Source organism: Salvelinus alpinus, chromosome 23 (genome assembly GCF_045679555.1).
Source record: "Salvelinus alpinus chromosome 23, SLU_Salpinus.1, whole genome shotgun sequence".
NCBI lineage: Eukaryota > Metazoa > Chordata > Actinopteri > Salmoniformes > Salmonidae > Salvelinus > Salvelinus alpinus.
Window position 1 is genome coordinate 34,062,457 of NC_092108.1, and position 13,867 is coordinate 34,076,323.

General features: G+C 46.7%; 1 protein-coding gene across 22 annotated transcripts in view; it reads right to left on the bottom strand.

Annotated features, from left to right (window-relative positions):
- Positions 1–13,867, bottom strand: part of LOC139551291 (disco-interacting protein 2 homolog C) — a 244,420-nt gene that overhangs the window by 88,770 nt on the left and 141,783 nt on the right. For 15 of the 22 annotated variants that reach the window (XM_071362777.1, XM_071362773.1, XM_071362779.1 and 12 more), the window contains exon 2: positions 9,574–9,651. The exons of 1 other annotated variant lie outside the window; for it this stretch is intronic. In XM_071362777.1, coding sequence (XP_071218878.1) covers positions 9,574–9,651 — 78 coding nt within the window. Of the gene's footprint in view, positions 1–9,573; positions 9,652–13,375; positions 13,737–13,867 lie in introns of those variants that run through there. 6 more of the 22 variants (XM_071362774.1, XM_071362763.1, XM_071362778.1 and 3 more) reach the window with 3 other exon arrangements.

Below are 13,867 nucleotides of genomic sequence, written 5' to 3' on the forward strand. Positions count from 1 at the left end.
TGCATCTGTAGAAGTTTGTGACTGCTTTTGGTGACAAGCCGAATTTCTTCAGCCTCCTGAACTGTATCATGGGCATTAATATAGAGTTGTCCCCCCCCTTTGCCGATATAACGGCCTCCCTTCTTCTGGGAAGGCTTGCCACTAGATGTTGGAACATTGATACAGGGACTTGCTTATATTCAGCCACAAGAGCATTAGTGAGGTCGGGCACTGATGTTGGGCGATTAGGCCTGGCTCGCAGTCGGCGTTCCAATTCATCCCAAAGATGTTCGATGACGTTGAGGTCAGGGCTCAACTGAGGACATGCATTGCGTGTAAAAATTGTGCTTCAACACTCGGCGGTCCCGTTCTGTGAGCTTGTGTGAGCAGTTATTGCTCCTAGACGTTTCCACTTCACAATAACAGCACTTACAGTTAACCGGGGCAGCTCTAGGAGGGCAGACATTTGATGAACTGACTTGTTGGAAAGGCGGCATCCTATGACGGTGCCACGGACAGTCACTGAGCTCCTAAGTAAATCCATTCGACTGACATTGTTTGTCTATGGAAATTGCATGGCTGTGTGCTCGATTTTATACACCAGTCAGCAACGGATGTGGCTGAAATAGCCGCATCCACTAATTTCAAGGGGTGTCCACATACTTTTGTATATATAGTGTATATGGTTGAAAACTCTACTTTGACATGGCTTTAGAATATTCTGATGCTACTGAATTTATCCAGAATATTTTCATATTTCGTTAACATATGTGGTGAAAAGTACAGTAAAAATGCACAAAATCAACAGCGTGATATTTCAGTCTTGTGTCAGGTGAACTGTTTTGTCCTCACCTTTAGTCCACAAATGTTCCCATAATCTCCAAACTGTTCCCTTTTAATTGCTACCATGGTTATGCATATGCTTTTCATATTTCTTCTGTAAGAAACATTTACATTTAGCCCTATCCGTATAGGCCAATTCCCACAAATGTAAGGGGTGATTAAGTGCCAAATCAGCCATAAATACACTTGTGACAGTGGGAAGGAAGCTTGTCGTGTCCAACAGGGAGGGAAAATTGAATGCTAGCTTCACCAAAACATTTAAATTATTAAAACATTTCTAGCCTGTCTATGGGTAACAGGTTACACTCGACTCGCTTAGTTTTCCACAAAACACCAGAAAATGACCGAAAAGAGTAGAGCCAGCTTACCTGCTTTTACAATAGGATTTATTATTAGATGTTCAATGTTTCTTTTGAAAACAATTGTTGCAAATAAATAGTTTTACCATATTAAAATGCTAGTTCACTTCCCGTAACAGGGTTGACCTTAAAATGTGTGACAGGGTTCTTTGACCTTAAAATTAATAACTGACCACATTTTAGAAAATCTTCAGAAATGACTGTTTAAAGCAACAAAATAACAACTAGAGCTTTACAATGACGGTGAAAACTTGGATAAACGTTTTAATTAAATGGGTTCAAATCTTCCTTGAAGTAAGAGGATGCACATGTCAAAATGCTGGCACAATGTGGCACATTAGCAAGTCTTTAAAAACATATATTTTTTTTATTATTATCAGATTTATTGAATTTTCCATGTGGTCTATATTAAAATGCACTTAATTTATAAGGCTTTTAAAATGGAATATGTGCACAATTTATACTTAAAATATCAAAAAGGCATGCATTTCGTGGAATAACTCGCTCTGATACTGTAACCTAGTTGTGGGGAATCCCCTGATGAATGTATTATTTTACAACCACTTACAGTAAGTATGTTTGTCCTGGACCTCCACTTCCAAAATCAATGTTAGATTCACTTGAGACCAGTACAGTATCTGTTTTATGTATGTGCTCAGACTTCAGACTCACTGTGGTTCACTGGGCTAGAGACTCAGAGGAAACAACCATCACACTACTGGTGTAACTGGCTACTCTCAGCCTTTTATTGACTTGAGACAAGTGTGATGAGAATGCCAGGCCCCATGTGAGGACCAACTAGGATTGCTAAACTTTCCCAAAAAGTCCAGGTTTTCCAGAAAATCCTGGTTGGAGCATTAAGGATTACCCATTTATTCCCTTTTGATTCTGTGCATCTTCCAACCAGGATGTCTAGAGAACTTGGGAATTTTGCAACCCTAGTCACAAGCCATGCATCCGCATGACACTCAACTGACCTTTCTAATGGTTATGCAGTGGTAGCCAGCAGAGTGTACTAGTGGTTATTAGATTCCCGAGTAACAGTTGGTAAGAGGGTGGTGAAGGAGTGTTTCATCTGGGAGCCATTTCAGACCGACGGTACACCCACTGTCAAATTAAGCACTGTGATGGTGCTTGAATATATTACCCTTATAATAATAATAATAATAATAATAATCTAAGGCACTTTACGTGTCTGGCACTGTCTCGCCCCGGCCATGACATTTTAACGGCCCATTATATTTCTGTAATACGATTGGTTTTCAGCAGCCGCCCCGTAGAGGGTGAATAGGGCTGGGAGAGAGGCTGGGAGGTAGGCTCACACAGAGCAATGCTATATAGTGCTACAGAGCAGGCTTTCAGACCATCTCACAATTGTGTAATGGACAGATCTGCCTGTCTCTCAAGTGGCACCCTTCCCTACAGTATGTACTTTTGACTAGAGCCTATAGGGCCATTTGGGACGCAGATTAGAACATTTTGACATCCACCAACAGCAGTAGGTTTGTGGGGAATGGAATGGCTCCATTTTGTCTGAGAGAATTTACAGCACTATAATACAACATTTAACTGGGCAGGTCTTGTGTTCCGAGGGCCATAATGTGATGAGCTACAGGAGGTTGTGTGTAAAGGAGGACCTCATGTTCATTATGCATGTCTCTTTACAAGCACAATGAGTGGACACAGTTTTTTTTACACACTTGGCTAGTTTCAGACATAGCTTGCGTACCACATGCCACCTTATTCCCTACTAAGCGCACTACTTTTTGACCAGGGATATTGTGCCATTTGGGAGGCAACCATTCAGTAAATTCCCTGTGTGTTCGATTTACACCACCGTTCAAAAGGTTGGGGTCACTTAGAAATGTCTTTGTTTTTAAAAGAAAAGCACATTTTTGGTCCATTAAAATAAACTGATCAAAAATACAATGTAGACATTGTTAATGTTGTAAATGACTATTGTAGATGGAAACGGCAGATTTATGAAATATCTACATAGGCGTACAGAGGCCCATTATCAGCAACCATCACTCCTGTGTTCCAATGTCACGTTGTGTTAGCTAATCCAAGTTTATAATTTTAAAAAGGCTAATTGATCATTAGAAAACCCTTTTGCAATTATGTTAGCACAGCTGAAAACTGGCCTTCTTTAGACTAGTGTCACGCCCTGATCTGTTTCACCAGTCTTTGTGATTGTCTCCACCCACCTCCAGGTGTCACCCGTTTTCCACATTAGTCCCTGGGTATTTATTCCAGTGTTCCCTGTTTGTCTGTTGCCAGTTCGTCTTGTCAACCAGCGTGTTTTTCCGTGCTCCTGCTTTTTCTCATCTCTTTTGCTAGTCCTCCCGGTTGACCCTCGACTCTGAACCCGCCTGTCTGACCTCGAGCCTGCCTGCCACTCTGTACCTCCTGGACTCTGACCTTGTTTATGATCTTTTGCCTGTCAACGACCATTCTCTTGCCTGCCCTTTGGATTATAATAAATATCAGAGACTCGAACCATCTGCCTCCCGTGTCTGCATCTGGGTCTCACCCTGTGCCCTTATAGTACAAACTGGCCATGACAGACCCAGCAGACTTGGACCAGCTCCGCCACGCTGTCTCCCTGCAGGGAGCCACCATTGGGAGGCATGAGGAGCTACTGCTGAACCTTTTGAAAGGGCTTCGTTCCCTGACGGAACGCCACAACCAAGGGCTCAACGCTATTATGGAGCAAATCAGTGAGTTAGCTCATAGGCAGCCTGCCACCTCAGACCACCCAGTAACCTTTTACTATTAGTGGTGGGTTTGTACAGCCTACCCCGGCTCCCCAAGAACCCCACTTACCACCTCCGGAGCGATATTCTGGGGATCCTGCCAGGGTTCTTTCTTTCACAGTGCTCCCTCATTTGAGCTGCAGCCATCTTCTGACCGGTCAAAGATGGTGTATATTATTACGCTAATGTCGGGAAGGGCGCTCTCCTGGGCTACGGCAGTTTGGGAGCAACAGTCCGCTATTTGTTGTGATGGTGATAAAAGATGAGCTAGCTGCTCAGGAGTTACCGGTGGACCGCGACGCTCATCGCCCTCACCATTAGGATTGATGGACGTCTACAGGAGTGAGAGGTCTGGCCTAGGTCACACTCGTGCATCCGCTGCAGCTCGCTCACCTCCGAAGGAATCCGGAAGTCCCCAAAGGCTGTTTTTCCCAAGAGGATCCGAGGCCACCTGAGCTCCCTCGAGAATCATTGACGACGGGTGAGTCGGACACACCGGAAACTGGGAAGAGCTAGATTATCGCCTAGGGAACGTTCACGCAGGCTACACTGGTGAGCCTGACTGGGAACCCTTTAACTCCCATTACCCAAAATAATTTTTATTGCTGTGGGTAGACCAGTCTAAGTCTCTCCGGGTGCTCATTGACTCTGGGGCAGATGCGTTTCATGGATGCTACCCTGGTATCAGAACTAAGTATCCCTACTCATCTCCTCTGTTCCTATGGATGCCAGGGCACTGGACAGCCACTCCATTGGAAGAGTCACACACAGCACAGTCCATTAATATGCGGGTATCTGGAAACCACAGTGAGTCAATACAGCTTCTCCTGAGTCTCCCCACATCCCTATTTTCTTGGCTCCAAGAAGCACAACCCCGGTATTGACTGGACCACGGGTTCAGAGCCCGTTCTGCCATTCATATTGCCTGAAGGCGGCGCAGCCTTCCCCGGAACGTCTGCCTCCAGGGTTGAGTACGGCCTCAGATCTCTGCCGTTCCCGCAGAGTACGATGACCTCTTGGAGGTTTTCAGCAAGGCTCGTGCTACCTCCCTTGCTCCACATCGTCCTTACAATTGTGCTATTGACCTCCTCCCGGGAACCACACCGCCTCGAGGCTGGCTATATACCCTGTCTGGTCCTGAGACCAAGGCCATGGAGGAGTACAGAGGACTCTGGCTGTTGGGAGCGGTCGTCCTTCCGCCTCTCCTGCTGGCGCAGGATTCTTTGTGGGGTAGAATGACAAGACCCTGCGTCTATGCATTGATTACCGGGGCCTCAATGACATTATGATCAAAAATTGGTACCCTCTACCACTCCTCATTGGCTTTTGAACCTCTCCAGGGTGCTACCATCTTTTCCAAACTGGACCTTCGGAATGCCTACCACCTTGTGCAGATACGAAGGAGACGAGTGGAAGACGCCTTTCAACACTGCCAGTGGACACTGGGTACCTGGTCATGCTGTTTGGACTCAACGCGGCCGTTGTCTTCCAGGCCGTGGTCAACGATGTGCTCCGGAACATGTTGAATCGTTTTGTTTTTGTCTACCTCGACGACATCCTGGTTCTCTCTCGTTCTGCCCAGGAACACGTTCGACAGGTCCTTCAGCGCCATGTTCGGCGGCTTCGGTTGTTTGGGGTATTGAGGCTCTGGTCCGCAAGACACAACGTTCCCAGCCGGACCCTGGCTAACAGGATGCTCTTTCCTGATTCGGCCCGGGCTCAGGTCCTGGAATGGGCTCACTCCTCCTGGCTTACCTGTCATCCTGGGGCACTTCGTACCCTGGCTTTCCTCCGACAATGCTTTTGGTGGCCCACCATGGCTCCTGATGTCTCGGCCTTTGTCGCCGCATGCATGGTGTGCGCTCAAAGCAAGACTCCGGAAAGCTCCGTCTGGCCTCCTTCAGCCACTCACTGTCCCTCATCACCCATGGTCCCATATTTCCCTGGATTTTGTCACTTCCCCCGTCAGATGGTAACACCACCATTTTGACGGTGGCGGGGAGGTTTTCCAAAACCGCCCATTTCATCCCTCTAAGTTACCTTCAGCCAAGGAGACGGACCAGCTCATGGTGCAGCACGTCTTCCGAATCCATGGACTCCCGGTCGACATGGTCTCGGATCGGGGTCCTCAGTTCCAATCCCGATTCTGGTAGGCGTTCTGCATCCTTATTGGGTCGTCGGGCAGTCTGTCCTCAGGGTTTCATCCCCAATCGAAACGGCCAGTCGGAGCAAGCCAATCAAGACATGGAGACGACACTTCGGTGTCTCGTTGCTAGTAAACCCATCACCTGGAGCCAGCAACTGGCCTGGGTAGAATATGCCAGGAACACTCTTCCCTGCTCGGCTACTGGACTCACCCCATTGGAGCGTTCGAAGGGGGAATCAGCCTTCGCTCTTCTCGGAGCAAGAAGTTGAGGTAAACATGCCCAGATGTTCGTCCCCCACTGTCGGCGTACTTGGAAAAGAGCTCGGGCGGCTCTTCTCAAGACCACCTCCAGGTATCGTCGACAAGCGGACCGCCACCGGACTCTGGCTCCCCGCTAGCAGGTCGGGCAGAGGGTATGGTTGTCCACACAGGACCTGCCCCTCCGGGTGGAATTCCACAAACTTTCCCCCCTTTCAGTGGTCCTTTACCCATTTCTAGAGTCCTTAGTCCCACTGCTGATACCCCATACCCTCCGTGTTCACCCTACTTTTCATGTTTCCAAGATTAAGCCCTTGTCTCAGTCCTTTGTATTCTGTTTCTAGGCCCATCCCTCCCCCCGTGTCGTCGACGGTCAGCCAGCGTACACGGTGAGACGCCTCCTGAGGGTTCGACCATGGGGCAGGGGTTTCCAGTACCTGGTTGAATGGGAGGGTTATGGCCCAGAGGAGAGGTGCTGAGTTCCCGCTAAAGACATCCTGGACCCGGCCCTCATCACCGCTGGCACCCCAGTCAGCCAGGTATGCAGCCAGGTAGGATGCCAGGTGGCGCCCATAGGGGGGAGGGTACTGTCACACCCTGATCTGTTTCACCTGTCTTTGTCTCCACCCACCTCCAGGTGTTACCCGTTTTCCCCGTTAGTCCCTGGGTATTTGTTCCGTTTGTCTGTTGCCAGTTCATCTTGTCAACCAGCGTGTTTTTCTGTGCTCTTTCATCTCTTTTGCTAGTCCTCCCGGTTTTGACCCTGAACCCACCTGCCTGACCATGCTGCCACTCTGTACCTCCTGGACTCTGACCTTGTTTATGATCTTTTGCCTGTCCACAACCATTCTCTTGCCTGCCCCTTGGATTATAATAAATATCAGAGACTCGAACCATCTGCATCTGGGTCTTGCCCTGTGCCCTTATAATTAGTTGAGTATCTGGAGCATCAGCATTTGGGTTTGAATACAGACTCAAACTTTCTTCTTTTGAAACTCGCCAGTCTATTCTTCTGAGAAATGAAGGCTATTCCATGCGAGAAATTGCCAAGAAACTGAAGGTCTCGTACAACGCTGTGTACTACTCCCTTCACAGAACAGCGCAAACTTGCTCTAACCAGAATAGAAAGAGTGGGAGGCCCCAGTGCACAACTGAACAAGAGGACAAGTACATTAGTGTCTAGATTGAGAGACAGACGCCTCACAAGTCCTCAACTGGCAGCTTCATTAAATAGTACCCGCAAAACACCAGTCAACGTCAACAGTGAAGCGGCGACTCTGGGATGCTGGCCTTCTAGGCAGAGTTCCTTTGTCCAGTGTCTGTTCTTTTGCCCATCTTAATCTTTTATTTTTATTAGCCAGTCTGAGATATGGCTTTTTCTTTGCAACTCTGCCTAGAAGGCCAGCATCCCTGAGTTGCCTCTTCACTGACTTTGAGACTGGTGTTTTGCGGGTACTACAACACTGTTGTATCACAGAGAATAACAAGGGGCTTTCTCATATCTCAAGGCTCCTTGGCACTGTAGACACCATATGGCATGATATAAAATTACACTCATCTAGGCTGTCTGCTGCCATACCTGCTTATGGTTCATGCCAAGTGGCCTAGATTTGCCTGGATTCAGTGCATCCCATGTTAAAATATGTATTTGAGACAAATTGGTCAGCCTCTCCCTCCATGATTGGGTGTATCACTGAAATGGCACCATATTCCCATAAGGCTCTGGTCAAAAGTAGTGCACTATGTAGGGAATAGGGTGCCATTTAGGACAAATACCTATTAGTGTGTCTGTCTGCCAACAGTAGCATCTGCCCATACTGTCGCATGAAGAATAACCTTTTTAAATAAATGTTTCCTGTGTGTTCACACTAACTTCCGAACGAGGGTGTTTTTCCTGGCAGGCTTCCCGTCTCAATTCTGTGGGTGCCATTTGGGACACACTGGGTGATGTGGACCGGATGGCTCCCAACCCTAACCCTATTCATTTACTTTTAAACCTCTGCAGAACCCTGCTGCCACCCTCCTAGGCCTACTACCATGTTCACACACATAAACCCCCTCAGTAAAGGAATACTGTACTTACTATTGTACTGCTTTTATAGCACTAGTCAGGGAATAAAAAAAAAAAGCAATTCAGATTGCCTCCAATGGCATTTAGTAAATGTTTCATTAGTCAATGTCTTGGTAGAACAGGGGTGTCAAACATGTGTCCTGGGGCCTTCGGTGACACGCCGTCTGATGGAATGTAGCGCAGACTGGAACCCTACGACGTTTGTAGTGCACTATATAGGGAATACGGTACCATTTTGGACACAGATCCTCACTCTCACTTGAAAATATTAGATGTTGGGGAAACAACCACGGCAGGTAGCCTAGTGGTTAGAGCATTGGACTTGTAACCGAAAGGTTGCAAGATCGAATCCCCGAGCTGACAAGGTACAAATCTGTCGTTCTGCCCCTGAACAAGGCAGTTAACCCACTGTTCCTAGGCTGTCATTGAAAATAAGAATTTGTTCTTAACTGACTTGCCTAGTTAAATAAAGGTAAAATAAAATAAAATAAAAACACAGCAAATGCAGTGGAGGCCATTGTTATACAGTCCTATGTAAGCACAAAAGTGCTTTGTCATTGGTGTCTTCTGTGTCAACAATGAGCATTCCTCCTGACTGGATTTATTTTCTAAAATTGCTACTTGGATATCAGAACTTTGATACCCCTGTTGTAGAACATTACAGACATGACAGAGGGTTATAGCTAATTGGAACTGCAACCCACACAGTCATACAGTAACGTTTTGCCTAATTTTGTGCTAATGAAATGTAAAATGAATGAATAAAACAAATTGAAAAGTGAGGGAATGTCAAATCTAGTGTTCCTCTGTCATTCTATAGCTTTCAAGACCTAATAGTGAGAACATTAGCTAGACTGGGTCTAGTTAGGTCTATATTAGTTAGGTCTACATAAGCAAGTTATGCCATTGTATATATAGACTAATAAGAATTAACCAGTCATTTCCCCCACTAGTCTTGAACCTATATACACCCAGTGATTTGGGAGGGCAGAGAATCTGAAATGACTATTGTGTTAAACAAGCTTTGGGTTTGAGGTATACAGTCTAAAACAAAGACCTCTACTCCAGAATCCATATTATTCCAGAACTCTACTCCAGAATCCATATCACTATTTCCAGATTAGTTGAGACAGACATTGTTATGATTGGAGGGGTATTTACCTTTACCTGGTGCCTGAGGGAGGAAGGCCCCAATTAATTTGGACCTCTTCTTTTCATAGCCTTTCTGTGTGATGTCACCTGCCAAAGGAGGAGAGGAAAACTACCGTTAGTGAAACGGAAGGATATAGAATAATAGAAGCTTAGGCCTATTCAGAGATCTGCATGCTGCTACAGTATCACTGATACCAGACCACACTATCCATGGCATCAGCAGGTTAAACTGTTTGGTTAGTCGCTGCTACGCTTTGTCCTTTTTTATGCTGAAGATGGGTGTTTGGCGCTAGGTTGGACAAACAGGAAAAGACAGAGAGGACAAGGGAGGGAGGAACAAGGAAGGAGAGAAGTATGGATTGGGAAGTAGCCTAGCTGGAGTAGATGATTGCAGTGACTGTAGTAAGTGTCAGTAATAAATACGACAGAGTCCCAGCTGCCAGTGTGTATTACTCACCAAGGCCTGGTGGCCTCACAGGTAATAAGGAGAGGCTGGGGGAAAGAGGGAGAAGGGGAGAGGGCGACACTAGTCACAAGATCTGGCTTCTCTAACCACGGACATATTAGCTGTCTGTAGCTCTCAGAGCAGGGGAAGCAGATGTGAGTGACTATGGGTGTGACTGTGTGTCTGCATGCACACTTGTGGGCGGGTGTGTGTGTGTGTGTTGGCAGGCAAATTCACTTTGATTGAACTCAATGACCGGAGTGGATAAGGAATGAGCAAGCAACAGGCTGGCAGTGAGATGAGGAAGGCAACCTGGTCATTTAGCTCATCAACCAACGACAGTAGTGCATTGATGACACTGATGGACACAACATTCATGACAGCATGTGGCTGGACAAGACGAACATTCTAACATTTCAGGCACTGAAGATGCAGAGCATACAATTTCAACTGGAAGGCTTACATGGAGGTGTATAAAGGCAACTTTAAACTCATAGTAAAAGCAGTACTGTCCATTAAAGCGCAGTAATACCCAGGTCTGTTCAAGAAAACAGCAATACATAAAAATAACAGAACCGTCAATAACTCAATAATACACTACATGGACAAAAGTATGTGCTTGTCGAACATCTCATTCCAAAATCATGAGAATTAATATGGAGTTGGTCCTCCCCTTTGCTGCTATAACAGCCTCCACCCTTCTGGGAAGGCTTTCCACTAGATGTTGGAACATTGATGTGGGGACTTGCTTCCATTCAGCCACAAGAGTAGTGAGGTTGGTCACTGATGTTGGGCGATTAGGCCTGGCTCGCAATGGGCGTTCCAATTAATCCGAAAACGTGTTCGATGGGGTTGAAGTCAGGGCTCTGTGCAGGCCAGTCAAGTTCTTCCACACCGATCTCAACAAACCATTTCTGTATGGACCTCACTTTGTGCAAGGGGGCATTGTCATGCTGAAACAGGAAAGGGCCTTCCCCAAACTGTTGCCACAAAGTTGGAAGCACAGAATCATCTAGAATGTCATTGTATGCTGTAGCGTTAATATTTCCCTTCACTGGAACTAAGGGGCCTAGCACGAACCATTAAAAACAGCCCCAGACCAATATTCCTCCTCCACCAAACTTTACAGTTGACACTATGCATTCAGGCAAGTAGCGTTCTCCTGGCATCCACCAAACCCAGATTCATCTGTCGGACTGCCAGATGGTGAAGCGTGATTCATCACTCTAGAAAACACATGTCCACTGCTCAAAAGTCCAATGGCGGCAAGCTTTACACCACTCCAGCCGACACTTGGCATTGCGCATGGTGATCTTATGCTTGTGTGCGGCTGCTCGGCCAAGGAAACCCATTTCATGAAGCTCCCAATGAACAATGTGGCTGAAATAGCCAAATCCACTCATTTGAAGGGGTGTACACATACTTTTAGCCATGTAGTGTTGATCAGGCTTTTGGAATCGCTTAAACGTTCGTCATATATTCTATATTTCGAAACAGAGGGCAGAGGGGGAGGCAGAGGGGGTTTTAAGGCCGATGGGGGAGGGAGTCAGCGGTGTGAGGAAGCAGAGGGGGAGGCAGGGCACATGGTACTAATTAGCATCTCCAGTAGGAGCGCTCCCACCCCAGTGAGACTGTGGACGCAGCAGCGCAGCAGGGAATGGTAAACATATGAATATTTAACCAAACTACCATAGTCTCTATACCAGCCCAGTCTGGTTGAACAGAAGGCTGTCTGGAAGGAGGCCTGACCTTGTCTCAGGCATACAGAGCGGATGGACACACACGTGAAGTCTGCACCAATGCATGGCACGCCAAAGATACTGTGACTGAGTAACCTACCCTGCATAAACATAGGTTACAGCACGACCCACTGTGAAGCTTTACACACACACACCAAGCATCTTCTTGGCACGATGCACTGATATTCGGGGAAACGATCCAAGCCAAACTGAAATTAATTTGTGAGTCAACTTCTCTAGCTCTGGATTAGAGATTTCCTGATGAGGTCGTGCTGCATCGAGCAGTAACCCAGGAGAACAGACAGACACAGAGAGAGAGACAGAAAGAGTGAGACAGAGAGCGGAGATGACGCTGGCGTCTGTCTGACTGTATGGTATGCAACCTGTTTGATGGCTTTAGCACATTTACCCAGCCAGCTTTGGGGCGAAGTTCTGTTTAAGACCCAGTGAGAGAGCTCATCCTCAAGCTGCCTCTCTAATGGCACACTAGTCCCTTCGTAGTGCACTACATTTGACCAGGGCCCATAGGGAATAGAGTGCCATTTGGGCAACAGCCTCAGTCGTGTCCTCCAGAGCAGGAGAGGAGACAACGAACGACGAGGCTCTTTAAAAATATTGAGGGTGACTCATGACTTCCCTCCCACGGTGCTGCTGCTACAGCTGTTTATGAAAACCCATCTGCGAGACAGAAACAAGAGGTAGGTTTCCACAGACGGGGCTGACAGCAGCCACTCTTAACTTAGACCTAGCCACTGATCACAAGCCACATAATAAAGAGGTCCCTTGTTGACTGAAAGACGACAATGCCACATAGATGGTGACTTGACAGAGTTGAACACACACACCACAAAGCGGTCCCCTGTCCCTTGTCCAAAGAAAGTCAGAATGTTGACAGAAAGACAATGCCATAGATGGTGACTTAACATATAGGTAGTGTCCCAAATTGTACCCTATTCCCTATATAAGGTTCTGGCCAGAAGTAGGGCACGATAAAGGGAGTATGATGCCTTTTGGAATGCTCCCTTACAGTTAAAGACATTTGAAGAGCTTTGAGCACTCTGGTATTCCTTCTTAATGTATTGACTCATCAAAGGCAACCCTAGATAATTACTGTATAAACCCTTTATGCAGATGGTTTTAATCACGTCTTACTTCTGGAAAGAACACTTGTGGAAATAATTAGCACCAAGTTGAAGTGCAACAGAGCTTAACACTAAAATATGCATGCAGTCCTCTACACTATTCTGTATAGTACAGTGATTTATGCCTGATGCTTTCTATATCTACTCAGTAAGCTGCTTCGTGCTATGAATAATTTAAGATACATACTGTACTAGACTCCATCCATCCAATGCTCAGTCCTTATATTTCCTTTCAGAGAGACTACTTCCCTTTCAGAATTTCCTTTAGTTTCTAAAACACTGTGCACCAAAGAGGCCATACAAGAGCGCGAGCATACAGTCCAAGTAGGCTAGCATCCTCACAGTCAATTGCAGGGTGTAGCCCAGTAGCCACCATACTCACAGTGCTAGTTTTGGCACCAACACATTACATTACATACATTACATTTTAACACATGAAACGATTACTGCACAGGAAAATGGTGAGTTGGACAAAGAAGTCCTACCTGCTTTTTAGTGCTGACAAAGGTTGTAACCCATACCGCTAGACAGACACACCCATTATCACTCTGCTTTCCTCGCCCAGGTTCTCCACATGTAAGCTCAGTTTTCCTTTTCATAGATTGTCCCCAGGAACTCAGTTGTCTGTGCTGCTGCTGGAGGCTTTGTGCCAGCATGTGAAAGAGAAAGGAGAACCACACAACAGTGTAGAAAACAATAAGAGTCTTTGACCATAGAATAGGAAGGGAAAGGAGGAGGTGGTGGTGGAGGAAGGGTAGAGGGACAGGAGGAGGAGGAGATGAGGAGGAGCAGCCGGAGGAGGAGGAGTAGAAATGGGAGGAATGGCATGCTCGATCCTAGTCCTCTCCCAGGAATGTTTACGAAACGCTACCATAGCTGCCCAGGGTCGTCTGAAAGTAGAGACTGGACTGACATGACGGGTAAAACTCACTCACTCTCGCCTTCACCCAGCCCCCCCCCCCCGGAGAATTTTCCTC